This window comes from Babjeviella inositovora, assembly GCF_001661335.1.
Source record: "Babjeviella inositovora NRRL Y-12698 unplaced genomic scaffold BABINscaffold_15, whole genome shotgun sequence".
In the NCBI taxonomy this organism is placed as follows: domain Eukaryota; kingdom Fungi; phylum Ascomycota; class Pichiomycetes; order Serinales; genus Babjeviella; species Babjeviella inositovora.
In genome coordinates this window covers 228,316-250,470 of record NW_017566852.1, presented here as the reverse complement: position 1 = coordinate 250,470, position 22,155 = coordinate 228,316, and the positions used below count along the sequence as shown (strand labels likewise).

Here is a 22,155-nt window from a genome sequence, read left to right as displayed (position 1 = left end):
AGATTCACATTACTAAACCCCAATTGACTGAAGGTACTCTTTCCTGTACTCGTTCGTGGCAAGCTCCTCTGATCTCGTCAATGCGATCCACTTCGGCTCATCCTTGAACAACCTCAACGCGTGGATGTCATTCTCAGCATCGAGTGTGAAACGGTGATAGATCCCCGACGGCAAAATCAACAAGTCGCCCTTGGCCAACTTGCATCTGATCCACTTATCTGCCTTGTTTCTGACGTCAAAGAAGCCGGAGCCGCCTAAAATATATCTGATCTCCTCGTCCTCGTGCAAGTGTTCCTTGTAGAATCCGTTCAACTTCTCCACCAACGCTTCCTCGCTGTCACCAAACGTCGCTCTGTTTAAGCGGATTGTGTCTCTGTTTTTGTACGAGCGTTCAACTGCTAATCGGTCAACCTCCTCTTCTGTGTCAAAGTGGTAGTAGAGCACGCCAGTGCTGGCCAACTCTTCCAAAGAAACAGTCTCTCCGGAGTGGTGCGCCTCTCTGAAATCAACTTCGTCATTATTGTCGTGGTAGTAAACTTCAACCATTATAATTTGTATGTGTTTGTGTTTGTGTGTAGTAGAAACTGGGAAGGTGATTCTTAAACTGTGGAGATTAATTAGTTTTGGGGGTGGATTTTACCAGATCACGTGCACGGACTCAGTCTCTGTTTCCACCTTGAGGGTTATACAGGAGTAGATCCAACATACTGTTGGATTAAAAATATATACATATATATATATATTCTAAAGTTTAGTATTTCAAAGGAGAGGTTGAAAGATTATTCCACTATTCTATCCATGCCTTTGCAAACTACTTTTACCCAGTGACCAATTCATCCCATGGGGGTTGGAACCCAAACACAATTACAGACCCCGTCCAAAATCAAACATCTTTTCGTAAGCTATCGACCGAACAGTCATCTACATACACGCCTAGTCGCGCTTGTTCGAGGCTGGCTTGCCCAAAATCCCGTAGTGGCGGTCACGGCTAGCAGAGCGCTTGTAAAGGTGGTAGACTGCGTTGAGATTGCGTCTGCCAAGGAAGGCAGCCACCAAAACCCCAAGACACAAGACAAAGTACCCGAAGAATCCTTGCTGATGCACCTTGTCCATGAACCTGAGCCTGTCGCTGTACGGACTGTGGGTCAACTTGATCGGCACCCAGGCGCTCTTGGCAAAGTCAGTAGGATACTCGATGCTGGTCTTGATACCTGAGAGTAAGTACTGGAAGACTTGTCTGAGCTGGTACGAGTTGGCAGTGAGGTAGTCACCGGTAACAGCCGAGTCGATGTACCGCTTGTTGTTCTTATCCACGATAAACACGTCTCCCATGTTGTACTCGTACTTTGCCTTTTCGAAGCGCGAGCCAAACACATCCCAGCCCTTTTCCTCCACCAAGTATCCGTCCTGGGCCATATCCAAATAGGTGAAGTACAAATTGTAGTCCTCAAATAACGCGTGGCTGATTTCTTGCTTCATCCGCTTCGAAGCGGCATCGCCCTTCAACGCAGCCACTTCTTTGTCCTTGATCAGCCGTTGGTTCACTATATCGTCGTACAAGTACTTGGCTTTCATGTAGCTGTATTCGTGCTGGGCCACCGATAATGTGCGGATGATGGCATTGAGATCATCCGGGGTCTGGGTCTCAGAGTTGACAAGCGTTACAAGCACTTTATCGTTGGTTTGCGCCAACTCGTCGTTGAAGTAGTAGTGGTAGTTCACCGGCTTTAAGCTGTGGATGGCAGGGAACCCATTCGTCTCCATCCATCCCTTCAACCGGTCGACATCTCGTATTTCGCGCGGGTCAAAGTTCTGGAAGGTAAAGCTTGCCAACGTATTTTCCTTGAAACAGTACAACGTGGGCAATGAGGTGAGAGTCAAACTCGTGTGCATGTTCTTGTCAAACACATATGGAGCCGAGGTTAAGTTGTAGTTAAGGAGCTCGACCATGTTCTCGTGCTGCAGTCTTGCCAACGCGGGAATTCCCGGATCCGAGGACTTGTACAAGCCGATCTCGAACGGGAGTTCCATCACCTTCTCTAACATGTGGCCCATGATTTGGAAGTCCTCGTCCACCACCGTGTTTTTATCGTAGTGGTAGACAAAAGCCACGCGTGAGTTGGAAGTGCCGATCGGAAACTTCACTTTGGCCGGCAAAATGTTGCTCTTGATATTCAACTCTTCAAGCTTTGCGGCCGTGGTTTCCTGGTATTGGTAGTTCACCATAAGCTTCCCAGTGAACTGCAACATATCGCGCACCGTCGGGTAGTACTCATACGCAATCTTGCTGAGCCCCGATACCTTCTTTGGCAAGAAGGCCACCATCTTCGCCTCTCGGTTATGACCCATCCCGTGGTCGCTTTTCAAGGCGCCAAATCCTAACGCGCTGCAGATCTTGGGGTGGGAGACACAGTTGAAGTGGTACAACGGCACGCTCTCCTGGGCGTTTGATAAACGGTCCCACTTCCGTCTCGTTTCGTAGCAGTCTCGACATCTGATGAAATTGTCTGAGTGCTTAGTAACCGACTTTTTGAACTGGACATCGGTGGATGGCCAGAACGATACAAAAATGGGCTTTTCAATGTTGCCGGCAATGGCGTTCAACATGTCCAGGTCGGTCATGAGTGTAGACTTGCCTGGAAGGTTAAAGTGATCAGCGTTGAACTCAGCCGCGGCCTCCCTCATATATTTAATCAAGTGCGCAGCTGTCCGCTTTAATCCCCTTGGGTAGGTCTCAATCTTCACACCGGACCGCTTATCCTTGCTGGGACCATACAACTGGATGTTAGGGTATGCGCGGATGTCCAAGTGCTTTGGACCACACAAATCGGCTTCTTCCACGCAGTTGACTTGTCTCATTTTGATGCCCAACTCCCTGCCCTGGGTAAGAAACTTCTTGTGGGTGGCTTCCCAGATTGGCGCCAAGGCATTGCAATGGTGGCAGTATGGAGAGAAGAACTCGACTAAAGTCAACCCTTCACTGAGCTCTTTGCCAAAGGTTTTGAGAGTGAGCATGGTGGGCATCCCAACGTTTTCCAAGCCTGTTTCCTCGGAATCCATATCTGAAGGCCTAACGGCATCAGTTATAGCTTTCTTGTCGTTGTAAGTTTCAACAGAAGGTTTTTTATCAGGTGTATCAGCAGGCTTAGATTTTTCATCAGGTATCTCAGCAGGCTTTGCAGGTATTTCGGCAGGTTTAGCAGGCTCTTTCTTCACTTCCGGAACCACCTCAGCTTCCGCCAAATCCTTCTTAACCTCTTTCTTAGCAGGATCGGCAGCCTTAGGATCTTTTGACAATTCCCTTACATACTTAACAAACCCAGCCTCTGTATGCTCTCCCAGATATGTCTCAATCACCGCACCTGTGCCATCTTCCAGTGGTCCGTATAATCTGAACACAGGGAAACCCAAGACCTGCTCACGCGAGCACAAGTCACCGCTCTCCACACAGTTCACCTGTCTCATCTGAACGCCCAGTTGGAGGGTTTCGCCCACAGTTTGCTGGTAGGCTTTCTCCCAGAATGGAGCCAAAACCTTGCACCGTGCGCAGTACAGAGAGTAGAACTCCACAAACACAGGACCTTTGGAAATGGTGTCGTAGAAAGTGGAAACAGTGAGTAGCGCCGGAACTTTGACCAGCAACACCGCGTTCTCAGCCTCTATTGCCGCCTTGTTAGGACTCACCTTTAGCAAGTAGTCGAAGAAGTCCTTCTCCGTGTGACCACCCACGTATTTTTCGATAAACTTCCCTTTCTTGGTGTCTGAGTCCGGGCCGTACAACCTGAAATGCGGATAACCAGTAATTTTCTCTCTACTGCACAAGTCAGCGCTCTCGACACAGTTCACCTGTCGCATCTGGATCCCGTATGCCTTGCTTTGGGGTTCAAATTTCTGGAAAATCTTCTTGTAGGTGGGAAAAAGGTCCTTGCAATGAGAGCAATACGGAGAGAAGAACTCAATCAATACCAAACCCTGGGCCGTGGTTTCGTCAAACGTTTTTTCATTGAGATAGTCTGGCATGCCTGTCATGTCAAACCCGAGATCCTTTGGCGCCGCTTTTGGAGCTTCCTTAGGCGGAGCCAGCATTAACGCCTTACCGGAACTAATAACGGCATCCTTGTTTGGACTGTGATTGAACAAAGACTGCCAGTAGTCATCCTCCTTTCTGTTAGGCTCGACCGGGAGCTTATCCACCAACTTGCCCTTTTCTGGATGAGCGGTGTCGGGGCCGTAGAAGCTGAGCTGAGGGAACTGCGTCACTCCTTCTCTCTCACACAAGGCTGCACTGTCGATACAGTTGACCTGTCTCATGGTGATTCCGTACGCCTCACTGGAAGGCTGGAAGCGGTCAAAGATGGTCTTCCAGGTCGGAGCAAAGTCTCTGCTGGGGGAGGAGAAGGGAGAGAGGAACTCCACAAACACAAGACCCTTGGCGGTGACGGAGTCGAAGGTGTCGAGAGTGAGAAGAGCAGGCAAGCCAGGCGCTGGCTGATTAGTGCTTGGCTGAGTCTTCTTAGTGTCCTCGGCATTTTCCTTCGCAGGTTCTTGCTTGGTCTTTGCATCCAAGGAATCTTTCACAAGCTGGGGGTTAGTCGAGTCCTTGGCAGCACCCTTTGCATCCACCTTTGGGGGCTCCTTTGCAACATCCTTGTCGTTCTTGGCATCCTTAGATTCCTTATCTTTCAGCTCTACAGAAATAACCTTACCAGCCTTAACCACTGCCTCCTTATTTGGACTGTGCTCCAATAAGTACGGCCAAAAGTCTTCTTCCCTTCGCTTGCTCCCCAATGGAAACTGGTCTACCATCTTGCTCTTTCCGTTGGCGTCTGGGCCATATAATCTGAACTGCGGAAAGTGTTTGACACCTTCTCTTTCGCACAAGTCGCCCAGCTCCAAGCAGTTAACTTGTCTCAACACGATTCCGTAGTCTATGGCCACTAGGTCAAACCGGTCGAACATGGCTTTCCACTGGGGCGCAAAATGAACACAGTGGCCACACAGGGGCGAGAAGAACTCGACAAATACAAGACCTTTCTCGGTGATGGCATCAAAGGTTGTTTTAGTGAGAATATCAGGCAAGCCCTCGAGCGAATCCTTTGGCTTGACCTCAGACCCAACCTTTGGCTCAACCTTTGGCTCATCTCTAGGCTCAACTTTAGGCTCAACCTTAGACTCAGTTCCGGGTGTTTTGCCCAGACTGTGACTCAAAAAGTACGCAAGAAACAGCTCGGTTTCACGAGCCATGTCAGCGGGATAGATTTCAACAAAGCCATTGGCATTACCCTTGGGGCCGTAAAGCATAAACAGGGGATACAGAGGGACATTCTCACGGCTGCACAAGTCGCCATTTTCATCGCAATTCACCTGTCTCATACTCACGCCGTAAGCTTTACCGTCAGACTGGAGCGCTTTGTACGTGGCTTCCCATATTGGCGCGATTTTCCTGCAACCAGCACATTTTGGCGAGTAAAACTCCACAAACGTGAGACCCTCCGCTATGGTGGCGCCGAAAGTGTCTAGTGTCAAACTTGGCGGGAGATCTTGGCTGAACGGAGATGTTTCGGATATCACTTTTCCGAGCACGAAAAACGTGAGGAGGCAGAACCATATTTTGGTAAACCCCATGGTGTATCACTAGCGTCAATCCGGTTATTTGATGGTGCAATATGCAGCCAAAGAGTTGAATTACGCGCCAGGATTAAAATGTCGCGTAGGTGTAAGATCGAACCAGAATGAGATCTGGGCCTTTATGCAGGACATCATGGTTGACGTGTCCGATACCACTGGAGCCGTTAGGAAACCCACTAGTCGAAAGAGAAGCTAGGATAAAGGTATATTTTATCTCATAAGGTTCATAGATGGTTTACCAGGTATACGCTCTATTTTTTTTTTTTTTTTTTGTTTGGTAGTGTTGAGGATGACCGTGGTACATCCTATAGATCCAGGTTGAGTGCGATTGATAGCCACGACCTTACGCACGGTTTGTAACGATATACAATAATTAACATAAAAGAAGGAAATTATAGATTATAATACGATAGGCTCTATCGCTGCATACCAGTATCACAAAACGCGAGTGGCATTTTGACCCCGCTACATCAAATCGTTGGCATGGACTGGTTCCCACACCTCCTGCTTCCCCATCTCTCCCTTTCTCTCTTTACCAAACTTCGAAAACCGCCTCAATCGCCGAATAAACCCGTCCCGCGGATTTTCGTCCCCGGGCATTTGGAAGAATACACTCTCATCGAGAAACCTCACATACATCCTTTCCACTTCCTGGCGCTGCCGTTTTGACTTTTTCAACTTGAACTGCAACGCCCAGGAGTCAATTTCAGCCTGGTTGACAGGCGAAGGATGTGCAAGGGCGCACGGACGCTTACTGCCGAAGAAGTGTCGCACGGTCAAGTGCAACAACTGTGCCTTATGCATGGTGGATTCATTCACCCGTGCCAGCTCATCGAGATATTCGTCTAATAAGACCAACTTGGCATCGTATGGCGTCGAAGGAGTCACGTTCGGTTTTCGATCCTGGAGCAACACCACTTCTTCCTCGGTCAAAGGACAAACCAAAATGTCCATAGTTCCTGGGGCCTGTTTCAGTGCCTTCATCACCAACCGAATGGATGAATCTGGCTGCATACTGGTCACCTTTTCAAGCACCTGCTCCCAGAGATGCATCGAAAACCTGAACTCCGCCTCTGCGATTTCCGTAGGTCGTTCTTTGGAATAGTCTGCGTCAGCTGCGTGCATAGAGTCCAAGTACAGCTCCTCCAAGTTAGTTTCGAGGGCCGCAGTAGCCACATGGCTATGAAATATTTTATCCAACTCAACCAACGGAACGTACTGGTACCCAAAAGCCAGTTCTGTGTTGTGGTAGCAGATGAAGATCCCGTCCATCATCCCGATCCGCGCCTGCAAGCTGTACTTGAGCATTCCCGTGCGGATCAAGTCGTAGAACTCCCGCTCGAAGCTTTCCATCACACCATAGCTCTGGTGGATCAGGTAATCGATTGACGCGTCGGGATTGCGGTACTTTGCCTCGGTAAAGAGCTGATCGTAGCGAATCGCACATACCGACCGGGTCTTGAGGTCAAAGGTGCCGTTTCCCGGTAGTCTGGGGTCGTAGCAGTCCAACTGCGACCGCATCACAAATTTCTGGAACGTGCTATAGTTGTAGACCTCGGGAGGGGGTTCCAGTCGTATATCGGCACGGAACTTTCCTCGGAACTTCTTCGGCGTATGCGTGAGAATTTTCTCCATGCATATACCAAATTCCGAGAGGAACGACGGCGTGTCGGACGACTTGTCCGCATCGATGGCATATCTTCCATCCAACCCCTTTTTCTTTGTGATAACGACAGAGGCCGCGGAAACGGCTGAGGGCGAGAAATCCGTGTACTTCTTGGACGTGATGTTTTTCGCCACGTCTACCGTTGCCGGCGGCCTGAAGCCGCTGAGTAAGTAGTGAAACTGAGAAAGACATCCCGTCATGGAGGAGGTCAGGGAAAAGTATTTTTTGGGTTCGTGCATGTGGCACAGCGAGGTCAACTCCTGAAGCATGCGATCCTTCGACGGCGGGGTGTACTGATTGAGATGGGCCTCGGAGTCGTCTGTAAACGACGGAAGCTGCGAGAGAAAGGGGGTAAAGTTGTAAACCCCCGTGCGGGGATCCTTTTGGTAGTGCACTCCTGGTGAAAACAACACGCGGTCGAGGTTGTGTGCCAAGCGGGCGATGTTTTCCACCTCGGGCTTGCGGAGGGACGTTACCGGTGGAAGATCTACCAAGCCGATGTGTTTGACCTTGGCACCAGTAAGGGTTGTTCGGGGTTCGCCAGCAACTTTCTTGGTCTTTTTAGTCTTGGGAGGTTTGCTTGGGAGGACTATTTTGTCCCTAAGAGCTGCGGGAATGTCATTCTGAGTGAGCACATTCCAATTAATGGGCTCGAAGAACCCTCTAGAGGAGGAGAATAGGCGGGGGTATACGGAATGGAGGGGAATTCTCAATCCATGCGTTATAAACAACCGCCTTGGTATGAGTTTTCGCCCGGATAGCATGATAAAACGAGAGCTTTAGTGTAGTTTTGATATACTTTTCTCCACACTCGTCTCTTGATATCGCAGCGTGCATGAACATTTTTCAGGCATCACGTGCGTGACGGGCTTTTGCCTCAATGGTTTCAGTCTACTTTCAGGGTCGGGGGATGAAATAAAACAATCCCAAGCGGGTGATTTACACAACCAGGAGTTCTTTCCAAAAATGGCGTTTCTGTCCGAAAAGTTTCTATTTCACTGGGAGTATTCTCCGGAGGTATGCGCATGGCATTTGGTTCAGCCTGGCATTTGGTTCAGTTTGGCATTTGGTTCAGCTTGGCACTTATTCTATCGATCTAGGCAATATATCTACCGTGAAATAATAAATATGACTTAAGACTGAGTCCACGATAATTATTTGAAAATAAATACTCGGTGTTGACATAGGGAGTCTGGTAATCTAACTATAGCTCATTTCTGTTACTATGAACAAGCTACGCAGTGGCAAAAGCCAAGAAGTCACCCTGGAATCAACTACCAAGACGAAAGAAGTTGGCATTATCCCAGACAATGCACACCTTAGATACTTTTTAAGATAAAGCGGCTACAATCTATTAAATAATTACCCCCACCTGTCTCGGTAACATCCTGCATTTATGACGTCACGCGATTTATAAGCAAATTTTTGAGGCAGGCCAGCAAGGGAGCCATAAGCGAAACATCTTCCCCCACCTTTCTTATTCTCCTTAAACGTATAACGGCTACCGTCATTGACAATATACACATTACAACCGCACCACTAATTGTACACCTACCAAGCAATCACAGTCACAACCACCTACCAAGCAACTGCAGCCACAATCACCTACCAAACAACCGTAGTCACAAATGCCTAAACAACCGATTGCCCCACAAAATCTTCGCAGATTGCTCTCGTGGACAAAGAAACCCGAGTACGAAGTGCTCGCCAAAGCCCTAAACTTGCTCTCTAGCAAGCCACAACCCCCATACAAACCGTCCCTTTTCAAGTCTGCCATTACGGCAGACAAACACTTGCCAGTTACCGCGGGCGAGAAACGCGTGCTCAGCGACGCGTTGAGCACTCAAATGGGACGCAAACACACACAAGCACAGGAACAGGTGGGAGCGAGTGTGATGACGCACTACGCGGACTTGATCCGTGGGTTGGACTTGATCCACACGTACCCCATGGTGGATGTTTCCGGGAAGAACGATGCGGAGATCTGCGACGTTATCCGGTGCGAAAAGATCCAGTCAGAGTTCCAGATCATCAACATCTTCAATCAGGTGCGCGGGCGGGCCTCGTATGCGGTGATGAACCAGCTATTGACCCATCCGTTGACAAAGAACATCACACCGTTCATGGATCTACTCGGCACTGCACTGTGGCTGGAGACGGACGCTTTGAAGTACGAAATCACAGTGTTGAAGAAGCTCTACGAGGGAAAGCATCCCCTCACGATGATCGACTCGCCCGAGTACATTGCTAGGTTCCTTCCGGCGATGCTCCGTGGCGATTTACCAGACCGGTACCAGCGCTTGCTCTGGAAATTCCACTTCATGTGCACCCCCGCGACGCTTGATGCTACAGTAGAGCGTCTCATGACCCAGAAAGTGCCAATCACGCCCAGCCAGCTCACCGCGCAGTTGTTTCTCATTTGGGAGTCTATGACCTCCGCTGTGAAGTCTGTGGAGTGTGCCGCAAAGATTCACCACATGCACAAGGCGCAGCAGCTCTTGCTCAACGACTTCCAGGCGGTGTTTGTGGACTTTATCAACGAGTCGTTTGTTAGGCACAATATGAAGAACCGCAATTTGAGGATCGTGGATGGCCGCAAGTCGTATTCCTTGTCGATTTTCGTCAAACGGTTTAGTATTGCGACCCAGATGAATGTCTATGCTGAGTATCCGTACTCCTCTGGGTCGTTCAAGTTTGATGTGAACGATCTGGAGTTTGCGCGGTTGTTGAAGTTCCGCGCGTTCAGCCAGGACTTGCTCTCGAAGTTGCAGCTCAACTTGGTCGAGAGCACCCAGGCGAATACCGAGGGCTTCCAGTTGGTTGATCAGTATCGCAAGCGCATCGAGGAATACTTGATTGATAAGATTGCGTTTGAAACCAAGGAAGAGGGCACGCTCACATTGATAGACCAGTTGAAGGCTGAGTACCGCCACACCTTGGTCAGTATGTTGATGTAGGAAGTGGGAAGAGTGTGCCATATTTGGCCACCGAAGCCAAGTAAAGCAGCCAAGTGGAGAGATACCAAGTGGCTTTAACTAAACGGAAGACCTGATACCGATAGATCGCACTTCTAAACACAGCTGGCCAATTGCTATGTAATACCACTTAGCCTCAAACGTCATAATACTCATACAGGCTTGAAGAAAAACCCATACTAGAGGGCTTGAAACTTGGAAGATAAAATAATGGACGAATGACCCGATTTATAAAATTAGATATGCGAGTTGAAAATTCAAGCAATAGAACCAGTCCAGGAACTGATACAAACCATGAAACCATTCAGTCAAGACGCCCATAACCAAGGGAATAGATTGGTCGTAAACACAGACAAAGTACTACTTAACAGAAACCCGATTCAGTCGGGTTTCACCTACACATCCTCCTTAAAACCCCCACAGCCAGGAGAAGAAACATCGCCTACAAGCTACGCATTGCCAGAAGCGGTAACTCGCGTACGTGATTACCGGATCCGGCAGTGCCGATCGAGATAAGCTCAACGTACAGGACACGTGAGAACAATTTGACTACACACTACCACATAAACAATCCGGCGATTCAACAAACCACAGAAACTCCTGTTTTCTCTTGACTCACCCTCACTCTCCCCCCCTACATAACCCAAACCATTTCAGGTATATCCAAGCTCTATCGTATATCCTCACTCTTTAGATATTCTTTACCCATCTTCCATCATGTCAGAGAAGGACCTTTTAAAGGCGGCGGATCTTTTGCAGGCGGCGGACCTCGAATTACAGGCCGCGCCACCATCCAGAGCTCGTAAGTTACAGGCCGCGTCGCCATCCAGAGCCCGTAAGTTCAAGATTGTCGGCACCCTTATTTTCGCCGCTTTTTGGTTCTCTGCCATTTTCTTTCATGTGGTGCCATCCCTCGCGCATGAAACTGGGGTTGCCTCTAAATACCACGCCGAGGGCGCCAAGCACGTCAGAAAGAATGTCATTTTCATGGTTTCCGACGGCATGGGTCCAGCCTCGATCTCGCTTGCCAGAAGTTTCCGCCAGTTTCGCGACGAGCTTCCGTTTGGCAACACCTTGGCCTTGGACAAGCACATGATTGGCTCCTCCCGCACCTTGTCCGACTCCTCGCTCGTGACAGACTCTGCCGCTGGTGCCGTAGCCTTTGCGTCAGGCCAGAAGACCTACAACGGCGCCATTGGTGTCAACCCATACAAGGTGCCTATTGGGACCATCTTGGAGGCTGCCAAGTTGCAGCGGAACTATAAGACCGGCTTGGTGGTAACCACGCGCCTTACGGATGCCACGCCTGCAGCCTTCTCAGCGCACGCGGACTATCGTTTCCAGGAAGATTTGATTGCGCAACAGCAGTTGGGTGGCTATGAATTGGGCCGTGTGGTTGATTTGCTTATTGGTGGCGGCAGATGCCACTTCCACCCGGTTGCTGAGGGCGGGTGCAGAGCCGACGCGACCAACTTAATCGTGCAGGCCCAGACCGACGGCTGGCAGTACGTCTCCGACAGAGCTTCCTTCGACAAGTTGGGGGCCAAGGGCGAACATGTGCAGTTGCCGTTATTGGCGCTTTTAGCCGAGGGCGACATCCCGTACGATTTGGACAGAAACGCAAGCGTGTATCCTTCGTTGAAGGAGGAGACAACCGTTGCGATGAACGCATTGCTCCAGGCTTCTCTAGATGATGACACCAGTGAAGGTTTCTTCTTGCTTGTGGAAGGCTCCAGAATCGACCACGCGGGACACCACAACGACCCAGCGGCACAGGTGCGTGAGGTGTTGGCCTATGACGAGACTTTCCAGCAGGTTTTGGACTTTGTGAACAAACATTCCAGCGAAACCGAGCAGTTTATCGTGTTATCCACCTCTGACCACGAAACCGGTGGCTTGGCCACCTCCAGACAGATCTCCCCAAGCTACCCAGATTACGTGTGGTATCCCGAGGCACTTGACAACGCTTCTCACTCCGGGGAGTATGTGGCGGCCAAATTGCGCCAATTCCAGGCGGCAGATGAAGCAGAATTAGGAAAGTTTATCGGCGAAACCTTGCGCTCCGATTTGGGGATCGTGGACTACACTGAAGATGACATTAAGACGTTGAGCAGCATCCGTGACAACGCGATTGACTACTTGAACAACTTGGTTTCCTTCAGATCCCGCACCGGTTGGTCCACTCACGGTCATTCTGCCGTTGACGTCAACATCTACGGGTACTCCCCAAAGAGGAAGGTGATGGGCGAGATCTACGAGAATTTGGCTGGTAACCACGAAAACATCGAAATTGGCCAGTTCATGCAACGCTGGGTCGATGTGGATATCAGCAAGATTACCCAGAAGATCAAGAACGTTGAGCATTCTCCAAAGGACGGTGTTTCCGCTGAGAGTGTTTCCGGGGATGCCTATCATTTCAACGTGTAATCTGGCTATCAGTTTCATGGAGTTGCTAGATCAGTTTATTTATTTAATACCCGTTCAATACTTGGCATGTAGTCTATGTGAAAGTGAGTTTGAGGAGATATGATATTGATAGAGCACATTAATCTCTGGAAGTATGCTTCTGGACGTTCAAACATGACTGGACAGTGCAATGCTAAAGCATATCGTGTTTATCTATGACTATGGCGGATTATTTAGCAACATAATACAAGTTAATATTACCTGACAGTCTGTTGTACACCAATGATTTCCTCCTATCAGCTCAAACTTTCCAGCTTTTTGGCACGATCCCAGTCATGAAGCGCGGATTATCCGTCGAAAAACATGCATGTGTTCGAGAATTACAGCGCATGCAAAAATGTCAACACCGGCATCAACGTCCTCCTCTCCAACACCTCCGTTCTCCCACATGTTTCACATTGCAAAGGACATATATTCCAACATTAAGAAAAAAGAGGGTACGTGCTAGGCTGGCAGATCTAGACAGCTACTAATCAGACAGAATACTCGGTGTTGGTATTGGGCATCGATGATGCAGGAAAAACCACATTCATAGAGAAGCTCAAGGAGCTATACTTGCTCGGAGCCGACGGTAAGCCGTTGGTGAAAGGTGCAAAGGTGCGAATCACGCCCCCCGAGCGAATCATGCCCACTGTGGGGCAGAACGTCACCACTATCAAAATCAACAAGGTCTTGCTCAAGTTCTGGGATTTGGGCGGCCAGCAGGCATTGCGGCCGATGTGGGCAAACTACTACGACCAGTGCCACTGCATCGTGTTTGTCGTAGATAGCAGGCTAGGCCACGACGAGGACAAACGTGCACACCTCACGCGAGCCAGACAGGTGTTGATGGATATCACGAAGGACGAAGTGAACCGGGCCATCTTTGACAGAATAAACATTCCGATTCTCATGCTTGCGAATAAACAGGACCACTTGAGAGAACCAAGTGCCACAGGAACAACCAACCTAGAGCTCCCGGAAGAGATGCCGTACGACGATAGTGATTGCATTGAGCTCTTTGAGCTAAAGGAAACTTTTAACGATGTGTTTGAGAATTTGAACGCGATTGACTCGAAAATCTTGCCCATTAGTGCCACTTCGGGGTACGGGATCAAACAGGCCATGGACTGGTTGACCGTACGGTTGACCCGGAACAAGCAGAACGTGCCCCCGAACTATAAATAGTCCGTAAACATTAATATATTAGACATAGAGAATACAACTAGGTAGAAATGCTTTGTGCTGTTGCATAGTAATTCGTAGGATTTGACATTAGCGAGCCAACCTTCTCCAGACACAACTAGGATGCTAAGGCCGAACTTGCCTGAAAACCAATCCACACTCAAGCACTATTCAAGTCATTGTAGTTATAAAATTTCCAGATTAGCACTATCTGGGACCTGTGATATGAAAATGGAAATACAGGTTTTCATCCCAATTGGGAAATCTACAGTTAGGCATCGATTGCGCCGCACGAAGCTAAACTTTTTTTTTTTCACACCAATGCAAAATTTCGGCATTAAAGAGTAGCGATAAAGGCGGTCCACTGGTGGAAGAGCATATACCTGATATCAGAAAGCAACATGTCCTCCAAACACACATCCAAGGAATACGTTTCAGACTCAGATTTGGAAGAGGAATATGTGTATGTGCCAATATCTTACCGATGCGCCATAGGTCCATACTAACCCACGCAGCTACCAGCCGCCAAAGAGCTATCACCAGTTGAAGACACTTCCAAGATTCGACCGTGAAGCTTTGACCCTGAATAAGGAAATCTGGTTGATAAAGACACCGAAAGACTTTAACTTTTCAAAGTTGGAAAAGTTGCCTGTTTCCTTCGAGTTGAACCAGTCTGCCGAATTCGAGGCCGACAACAAGACCTTCCAGGTGTGCGAAGAAATGCATCAGGAGGATTTGACCTCCACTAAGGCCGGCTCCAAGTCCAACAAATATAGCTTATTATTGGCATCCAAGGATAAGAAAACGTTGAAACCCTCCGGCTCCAACACAACCATTCTGAGATTCTACAGCATCAGCGAGAAGATTGAGATCCCGGAGATTAACATATCCCAGGTTGTTAAGCCAAGAAAGGACGTGCCAAAGGTTTATGAGTTGAGAATGAGACACTTCCCTACCGGGTATGGTGCCAAGGACTACAAGGAAGCTCAGCCAGGCAACGACAAGGCTCCAGAGGGGGCTAGATCCGACGAAGAGGATCAGCCACAGAAGAAGAAGGCCAAGACCGACGAAAAGAAGGAGAAGAAGAAGAAGGAAAAGAAGGAAAAAAAGGAAAAAAAGGAAAAGAAATAGACTCCCATTGCATTAGAGGAGAGATTGGGTTAAAGCCGCCTCTCCATCTTTTGTCTCATGCATTTTCCATCCATGTATAGTAATAAAAACCATTTGTTAACCAGCAGTAGATATGGAAATTTACACGCGCTGAAACCAGACCCAGAAGAGTAGGCTCAGTGAGCAGACCTTGATGCCAATGGCTGGTTTTAATATCCCACCATTATTGGTGTCTGGGGTTTTCTTAGGGCTTTTTGATAGGTTACCCGGAGAACCTGTATATAAACCAACCAGTTTTTCTTCCAGTGGTATAAATGCACGGCCGCATCTCCAATTTTTCACCCGGCTTATTTATTTTCCACACCCAACTCATTGAGTAACAGGCCTGTCCTCTGTCAAAATTCAAGTCTGCCATGAACTTCTGTTCCGCTTTGCAAGCAGGTGAGAGGGCGGGGCTGTCTATCTTGTGAGTGAGAGCAAATGTTTTTTAAACATCTCACCTTTAAAACCATCGTTTTGAGGTTCCCTTGATGTCTGCGGACGGATTGCTGCGAACCCATGATTAAGGATGACCAATTGTGTGAGTCAACTCATGTATATACGTGTGTATGGTGTATAAAGGAGTAGAGGCAAGTGAGAACTGGCCATGGACCAGTCGTTCGCATCTGGGACTAAGAATCTCTGTGGGCTAGAGTATCAGCAGGTAGCCGGATGGCACGCGTTCACAAGGGAGGTAAATAACCGGAAAGCCTGTAACTGGTGTACCATTGTGCTATCAATTGGATATACTGACAAATACTTTGTTAAAACATTTCCCCAGAAATACAAAGAAGGTGGTAAACAGATATCAATGGTTGTCAAACTGAGATTTGAAAACATAAGCTGAGTTGGGTTGAGGAACAATTCTAAATAAGAGAAAGACAAAAGACAAAGGTAATGACTTGAGAAAAACAATAAATAAAACAAACAAGCTTTCAGAAAACATCGCAGCCATAACCAAAGAAAAGTGCCTTTACTCTGGAGCAAAACCGTGTCTACAATAGTGCGACAAGTTAACGAGACCTACACGAAATACTATACGTAAATACTTTATACCTAGGTGGCTTATCCTCCGTAAACCCCCTCAAACACTCTCTTAATCTGCGGGAGGTCCATCCCCGCCAACATCGACATTCTCAACAAAAGGCGCGCCTTCTGCGGATTTAAATACCCTCCGGCAATCGCCCCCTCAAAGGCAGGTTTCCCCTCATGGTGGATCTTTGGCAACGCCGCCTTTGGAACCATACCATCCATGGATCTCTTGGAGTAGATGAACGGAACCTTGTGCTCCAACCACATTTCATACGCCATTTCGTTCACCTCGTCGCTCATGGAGCCTGCACCCATGGAGGCAAACACAATGCCCTGGGCGCCGAGCTGCTCGATACACATACGAATCATCTGCTTGTTGAAGCCCTGGTGGGCGTACAATACTGGCACTTCGGCCAACTCCTGAACCAGCTCGGTTCCGATGTCGAAATGGGTGATCCCCGAAGGCATGGAGGGTGGGTAGTGGTAGTGAATCTCGTTGTTGACAAAGTTGCCGAGGTACCCCTGCCCGATAGACTTGAAAGTGTCGAGAGAATTGGCATTTGATTTTGTAATGTAGTAACCAGAGCCAATACGGTCGTTTAACGCCACGAGCACACCGCGGTTCCACAGTTCGCGGTTCGAGGCAATGACAATCGCCTGGTACAAGTTCATTGGCCCATCTGCAGAAATTGCCGTAGATGGGCGCATGGAACCACAGAGCACAATCGGCTTGTCCGTCTTGACTGTCAGCTGAAGAAAGAACGCCGTTTCCTCCATGGTGTCCGTCCCGTGCGTGATGACAATCCCGTCGTACCTGTCTACCTCGAGCGCATGGATGACCTTGTCGTACAAGATGCGCAAATGGGTGTAGTTCATGTCCTTGGAGTCGAGATTGAGCAACTGTTCATACGTGAGGTTGCAGAACTGGGAAATGTTTGGGATGCTGCTGACCAAGTCATCGATGGTCAAATCGACCTTATAGCCCGCGGTCTGTGACGATGAGGAGCCTTTCGAGGCGATAGTACCACCGGTACCGAAAATCTTTACGTAAGGAAGACGTGGTGCACTGTTGGAGAAGGAGGCACGGCTCTTGATGCGGAAGACGGTGTGGTCAATGTCCACATCGTTGATGATCACCTCTGTATCGCCGTCAATATTGATCACAGCCATGGATGATAAATAGATTGGGATAATCGGCAAGACTGTGATTGAAAAGGAAATGGGGTTTTCAGAGAAAGACAAGATGGAAGGAAGAAAAAAATTACCCACTTTTTTTCTTCTTCATACAAGTGGTGTGTGCATAGGCGGGGTATCATTGCATCGGCCGTTTACGGGAATGTTGGCCATCGGGGTTTAGTACGGCACGGCGTCCAGACCAGTGCGCAGTCAGCGCGAGGTGCCTGCAGCGAGACATAACGGTTCGTGAGGTTTGCCGAAAATAGGGTTGGAAAAAGGGATTTAAATGGGGAAATTGACAAGGTGTCGGATTTTAAAGCTATATACAATATATGCTTTCACTGAGCAGTAAACTGAATCATTCAACTCTTTGGCTTGGTGTACAGATCTATTTTGATCTCAACAGAGATAGGCGCCTGAGTGGAGTAAACTTTGAGGAACGTTTTTTTTGCAACACTGGATGGACTACCGTACACACCATTTCATGGTATATAACATCGATATGAGATGAAGTATATTATAAAGCAACTGCGTCTAAACCATTGACACCGGATATTCGAAACAAACGACACTCCCATCTTACTGGGACGACTACAAATGAAGTCCTCACTAGAACACCAGCAATGGCCTTACCCTTATTCATTCGTAAATAATTTTTAATATACATTTCCACCTTCACTTGGCGCTTTTGTAATCTATGACAGCTTCAGAGGTGAATACCGCTGGTTGACCACTCTCCCCTTAATTTTCTAGATACCTTCCATGCAGGGAGGGAGTTTTATGTTAGAGGAGTCGCGCTTGTTTAAACTTCAGGAACCAAATTAATAACGGAAACTTTGACGTTCGGAAGGAAAAGCTGGATCCGGACCGAACGCTTCCGTGTTTAAGACCCGCAACCAAAACAGTGCCGGGATCTGGATGAGGATGTGAGGGTTAGGTCTGAAAATCCGAGTGTCGAAAATTTGGTAGTACCACATCCAGCTTTGCCTTTTTAACAATACAGTGGAAATGTCAAAAGACGGTAAAAGCCAGGTATATGATCCTGGATAAAACATTCATACAAGTGAATACCTCGACAGCCAAGACACACTCGACTCGCGTCCCCTTACAGTTGATTATAAATAGAATATGGTGTATTTGTACAGAGTGTAATTGCCATCAAACTTAGTTGATTTCGACGGACTTTGGACAGCCCAAGGCGGACTTTAAGGAACCGTAGATGGTGAATTGCAAGGAGGTCAAGGTACCAACCATGACCAAACGGGTGCTCAAACCGGTGAAGGCACCGACGAAACCCAACTGCTTGGCCAAAGAGGCCAAAAGACCCAAGGTGGACTGACCTGGAGTCTTCTTGGCCTTGTTAACCTTGGACAACAAGGTGTCAGCTGGCTGGGAGACAATGGCGGCAGAACAACCGGCGATCAAACCAGCACCCAAGTTGACGGCGGTGGACATGGCACCAGACAACTCGTTCTTAGGAGTTGGGATGAGGCCAAGGATGGCGTCAGAGGCACGCTCGTAGACCAAGAACTTGGCAATGTTGTATGGAATCTGCTTGAACAAGATTGGGGTGAAACCGTTGTAGAAAGAACCGAGACCTTCTTCTCTGTAGATTCTGGCGAAACCACCGACAAGACCGTTGGCAAAGGTTGGCTGGGAGACCAATCTGATTCTGGTGGCTTCCAATGGACACAAAGCGATATCGGCAAAGAACTCGGCAATGGCAGCAGAAGACATGTAGATGGTGTTCTTGTAGTTCTTGGCGTTGTCAACCCCCATGAAGTCAATGAAGGTCTTCTTGAACAATTCGTAACCACCGAACTTGAAGGCACCCTGCAAGGAGTAACCCAAAACGGTTGGGCCGAAACCGGTCAAAAGAGCACCGGCACCCTCAGAAGAAATGACCTGACGGAAAGTCCCGACCATACCTCTGTTGTACACAACTGGGTCCAACTGGATTCTGGTCTTGACAACGTCGATTGGGGTCATGGACCCATGGGTGACACCGCAACCGATGGCACCGGCAAGAGCGAAACGGGCGTAGTCGCCGACAGTGTAAGATGGAGTAGACATTGTAGAAGTTTGCGTAGGAAGAAAAAGGGAACGCCAGCGGAGTCAAACACGCAGCAGCCCGGACTTATATATAGGATTTTTCAGCGGAAAAGAAACGGGTGCGAGTACGCGTTTTTTGCCGATACCGTGGGTTTGATTGGCCCGGGACGGGGTTACCCGGCGGAGCATGCAGGAGACCCGGGGCCGAGGACTGCTTTGCGGAGCCAAGCCACGCCATCAGTGCTGCCGGGCTCTGTCTATACTTTTGTTGTGGGGGTTTAATTTCTCGTTAAAGAGAGGGCTGCATTGAGCTGGTAGGTATGGTATGTTCGCTTTTGTGCTTCAAGTATTAGCTGCGCAGACACGTGCCAGCGCCAAAAAAAAAATATCTCAATGCCGGAAGTACCAATTAGTGCAGGATCGAGATCAAACTGCGAGTCTTGGAGAGATACGCCATAGGGATATGGGACTTGGAGTAGTATTCTACGCTGAATTTGCGATTATAGAGGATAAGATCAACTCCCTGGAAGCTTTTTCGCCAAGTGGTTGCTACCCAGACGGAATAGCTTTCCAGAGATAGCTTTGAGTGTGGCTCGGAAAATCCGGGAACACGTAGATGCCGGATAGAGAGATCAAAGACACGTTAGAGTTGGGCTAAAAGGAGTCTTGCTGAGAGAGTAAATTACTAAGCCATATCAAACCATACTAAACCACATTACTAAATCTTCTAACTAGAGCTTAGTCTCTAACTAGAGCCCTGTTTCCATCCTGTTTGGCAACATCTGTGTAATCTTGCGACGTCTGCTCGGTACTAAGCCGAGTCACGGTTCCCTGCATATCGGCATCTTTATTCAATGCAGTCTGTGGGCCAAAAAAAAAGAGTTCGAGCCCGGTCATATTATTTGAACGGTGTGTTGGGGGTACATTTTGCATATCAGATGTGCGAGCTTAGATCTAGGAAATCGAGTAGGGTAATTGAGCTCTCATTCACCGGGGGCTATCCCGGAGACGGGACGTTTTCCCGGTCCGTAAACATGCATGCGCAATTAGGTATAATTAGCCACATGAATCCGTTATGCACCAAAATCCCACCTTAGGATTCTTAAAGCATAAGACTAGAGTCTTTAAAGCCGTCTAATAAGGCTTCGAAGCCTCCGTGTCTTTGTTAAGTGACTTTTACTTACCCGTCGGTCTAGCTATAAACCATAATGGCTCAACATAAATCCATAATGGCTCAACATAAATCACTTAGACCACTGCACAATCGCAGCTACACCTATTAATAAAAATCTCAATTACCTAGCTAATCATAAGACATGTTGTCTTGGGCAGCTGGGAATGGCTCTTGGGGAGCAGTGGCAGCAGGAGCAGGGGCAGCCGTCACGCTCTGGTTCAAGTACTCGCTTAATTCGGCGTCCAACTCCTCGACGGTCTTCTTGACGCGCTTGGCCCTTGGCTCTCTCGCCTTTCTCTCTTTTGGGGCTCTTTTTTCCTCGTCCTCCGGACGGTAAGACGAACCAGCGCCCGCGCCAGATCTCTCTGGTCTTCCTCTTCTATTGCCTCTAGAGGGCAAGCTCAATCTATCAGCCAAGCCTCTGGCGTTCTCCACAATCAAAATTCTGCCCACAGCCTTCTTACCGTTGAACTTTTCGATGGCAATGGCATTGTTTCTGGCCTGGTTCGACGAAAACTGCACATAGGCAACACCGGTGGATCTAGACTCGTCCATCAAGTCGTATTGAACCTCACAGAACTCGAGGGTGTTCACCTGGTCAAACAACTGCGCCAAGTCCTCACTGGTGAGTTGGAAGTGAAGGTTGCGGATTCTCAACAAAGGCTGACCGTGCGACTTGGCCTCAATCTCATCGGGAATTTGCATAGAGGGAGAGTGGGAAATGGCATGAGCGCGCGACGCAAAAGAGTCTCTGTTGCTGCCACGGCGAGGGCCCCGGATCTTACTAACTCTGTCGTTTCTGGAGGCCTAAAAGGGTTAGTAATTGAACGGTTAAGGGGATAATGCAGGTATTTCAGACTGTAATAGAGAAGGGCAACGCAAGGGGTGAAGTATCAATGAAAGTTAAGCGGATTTAGAGGGGAAGGACATAGCTTTCAATCGATCTGGCCAGAGAAACCCTATAGGATGCGCATTCGTAGCACAGTTCCATCGGTTTGGCGCTTTCAGTCCAGGAGACGCACCAGAGAGTGAATTACAAAGAGAAATCCCTTGGTGCCAAGGCGCTTGCGACCTCCTGTGATATCGGGTAAGCCATCCTAGACAGAGCTGCTAGGGCCTCTTGAATGGCGGAGCACCTGCAAAAGCAATGATTACTCAACCAGATACCATCACATCAATCACGTCTATTGAAGGTCAGGTCTCAAACAAAAACCATTGTTCGTTGCCTTTAGCATCTTTCCTGGCTTGCATTTTACTCGCTTAGAGTGTTTCATGACACCAAACTATCACTTCAGATAGATTCTCAGGCCACGTCAAATCTGAATCAAAAACTCAGAGGTGCTCACCGCCAACCACCAATCAAACCCGATAGCTGGGATTTCATCACCCTCCCTTTGCATGGCATCTACCATCTCCTCAGTATCTTTACTTTGTCTCTGCCTTACATACTCTTGGCTTGGTTGGCTGGTCGCCAATAATGTCGTCCAAGGATTTTTCTAACAAGTCAGACATTGTGCAGTGTATAATATGTATTGGGACGGAGAGAGGATTAGCAACGTTCACTACATAATAACAGTCGAAATACTAACCGCTGTTATATCTGATGGCTGGAAAATGGGCGTTTCTGGTGTACACACGTCCTGGCTGTCACGACCCAGTCCGTTTATCCTGGG

The 22,155-nt window shown here is 48.4% G+C and overlaps 10 protein-coding genes across 10 annotated transcripts; 4 read left to right on the top strand and 6 right to left on the bottom strand.

Moving 5' to 3' along the window:
* Positions 1-12: 12 nt before the first annotated feature.
* Positions 13-546, bottom strand: BABINDRAFT_172838 (acireductone dioxygenase (Ni2+-requiring); the record flags this gene model as incomplete). Its single annotated transcript, XM_019130918.1, has 1 exon — positions 13-546. One exon carries the CDS (start codon positions 544-546, stop codon positions 13-15), a length of 534 nt encoding a protein of 177 aa, XP_018982854.1.
* A 171-nt stretch (positions 547-717) lies between these two features.
* BABINDRAFT_163527 (protein disulfide isomerase) lies at positions 718-5,702 on the bottom strand. Its single transcript, XM_019129964.1, has one exon. It carries the CDS (start codon positions 5,623-5,625, stop codon positions 934-936), a length of 4,692 nt encoding a protein of 1,563 aa, XP_018982853.1. The 5' UTR covers positions 5,626-5,702; the 3' UTR covers positions 718-933.
* Positions 5,703-5,882: 180 nt separating this feature from the next.
* PET127 (Pet127p) lies at positions 5,883-8,069 on the bottom strand. Its single transcript, XM_019129963.1, has one exon. It carries the CDS (start codon positions 8,056-8,058, stop codon positions 6,094-6,096), a length of 1,965 nt encoding a protein of 654 aa, XP_018982852.1. The 5' UTR covers positions 8,059-8,069; the 3' UTR covers positions 5,883-6,093.
* Positions 8,070-8,188: 119 nt separating this feature from the next.
* Positions 8,189-8,462, top strand: BABINDRAFT_99358 (uncharacterized protein). Its single transcript, XM_019133044.1, has one exon. It carries the CDS (start codon positions 8,261-8,263, stop codon positions 8,429-8,431), a length of 171 nt encoding a protein of 56 aa, XP_018982851.1. The 5' UTR covers positions 8,189-8,260; the 3' UTR covers positions 8,432-8,462.
* Positions 8,463-8,922: 460 nt separating this feature from the next.
* On the top strand, positions 8,923-10,251 carry BABINDRAFT_169126 (uncharacterized protein; the record flags this gene model as incomplete). The annotated part of the gene is made up of 1 exon (XM_019130632.1): positions 8,923-10,251. One exon carries the CDS (start codon positions 8,923-8,925, stop codon positions 10,249-10,251), a length of 1,329 nt encoding a protein of 442 aa, XP_018982850.1.
* Positions 10,252-10,763: 512 nt separating this feature from the next.
* BABINDRAFT_163524 (uncharacterized protein) lies at positions 10,764-12,933 on the top strand. The gene has a single exon (XM_019129962.1). It carries the CDS (start codon positions 10,987-10,989, stop codon positions 12,694-12,696), a length of 1,710 nt encoding a protein of 569 aa, XP_018982849.1. The 5' UTR covers positions 10,764-10,986; the 3' UTR covers positions 12,697-12,933.
* Positions 12,934-13,072: 139 nt separating this feature from the next.
* BABINDRAFT_10151 (uncharacterized protein) lies at positions 13,073-15,030 on the top strand (the record flags this gene model as incomplete). The annotated part of the gene is made up of 3 exons (XM_019126693.1): positions 13,073-13,172; positions 13,217-13,901; positions 14,415-15,030. The coding sequence occupies 3 exons, from the start codon at positions 13,073-13,075 to the stop codon at positions 15,028-15,030; spliced, it is 1,401 nt and encodes a 466-aa protein (XP_018982848.1).
* Positions 15,031-15,826: 796 nt separating this feature from the next.
* Positions 15,827-17,486, bottom strand: BABINDRAFT_163521 (asparaginase). The gene has a single exon (XM_019129961.1). It carries the CDS (start codon positions 17,248-17,250, stop codon positions 16,114-16,116), a length of 1,137 nt encoding a protein of 378 aa, XP_018982847.1. The 5' UTR covers positions 17,251-17,486; the 3' UTR covers positions 15,827-16,113.
* A 934-nt stretch (positions 17,487-18,420) lies between these two features.
* On the bottom strand, positions 18,421-19,329 carry MIR1 (Mir1p; the record flags this gene model as incomplete). The annotated part of the gene is made up of 1 exon (XM_019126692.1): positions 18,421-19,329. The coding sequence occupies one exon, from the start codon at positions 19,327-19,329 to the stop codon at positions 18,421-18,423; it is 909 nt and encodes a 302-aa protein (XP_018982846.1).
* Positions 19,330-20,692: 1,363 nt separating this feature from the next.
* BABINDRAFT_54454 (uncharacterized protein) lies at positions 20,693-22,021 on the bottom strand (the record flags this gene model as incomplete). The annotated part of the gene is made up of 2 exons (XM_019132217.1): positions 21,932-22,021; positions 20,693-21,289 (listed from the first exon to the last, which is right to left on the bottom strand). Coding segments are annotated over exons 1-2 (660 nt in total), but the record flags the coding sequence as incomplete, so codon positions are not given.
* Between the last annotated feature and the right edge of the window lie 134 nt (positions 22,022-22,155).

What these genes read in the sequence shown, in the direction of transcription:
- PET127 (XM_019129963.1), bottom strand. Translation starts at nt 8,058, where the DNA reads ATGCTATCCGGGCGAAAACTCATACCAAGGCGGTTGTTTATAACGCAT.
- BABINDRAFT_163527 (XM_019129964.1), bottom strand. Translation starts at nt 5,625, where the DNA reads ATGGGGTTTACCAAAATATGGTTCTGCCTCCTCACGTTTTTCGTGCTC.
- BABINDRAFT_99358 (XM_019133044.1), top strand. Translation starts at nt 8,261, where the DNA reads ATGGCGTTTCTGTCCGAAAAGTTTCTATTTCACTGGGAGTATTCTCCG.
- BABINDRAFT_163521 (XM_019129961.1), bottom strand. Translation starts at nt 17,250, where the DNA reads ATGGCTGTGATCAATATTGACGGCGATACAGAGGTGATCATCAACGAT.
- BABINDRAFT_163524 (XM_019129962.1), top strand. Translation starts at nt 10,987, where the DNA reads ATGTCAGAGAAGGACCTTTTAAAGGCGGCGGATCTTTTGCAGGCGGCG.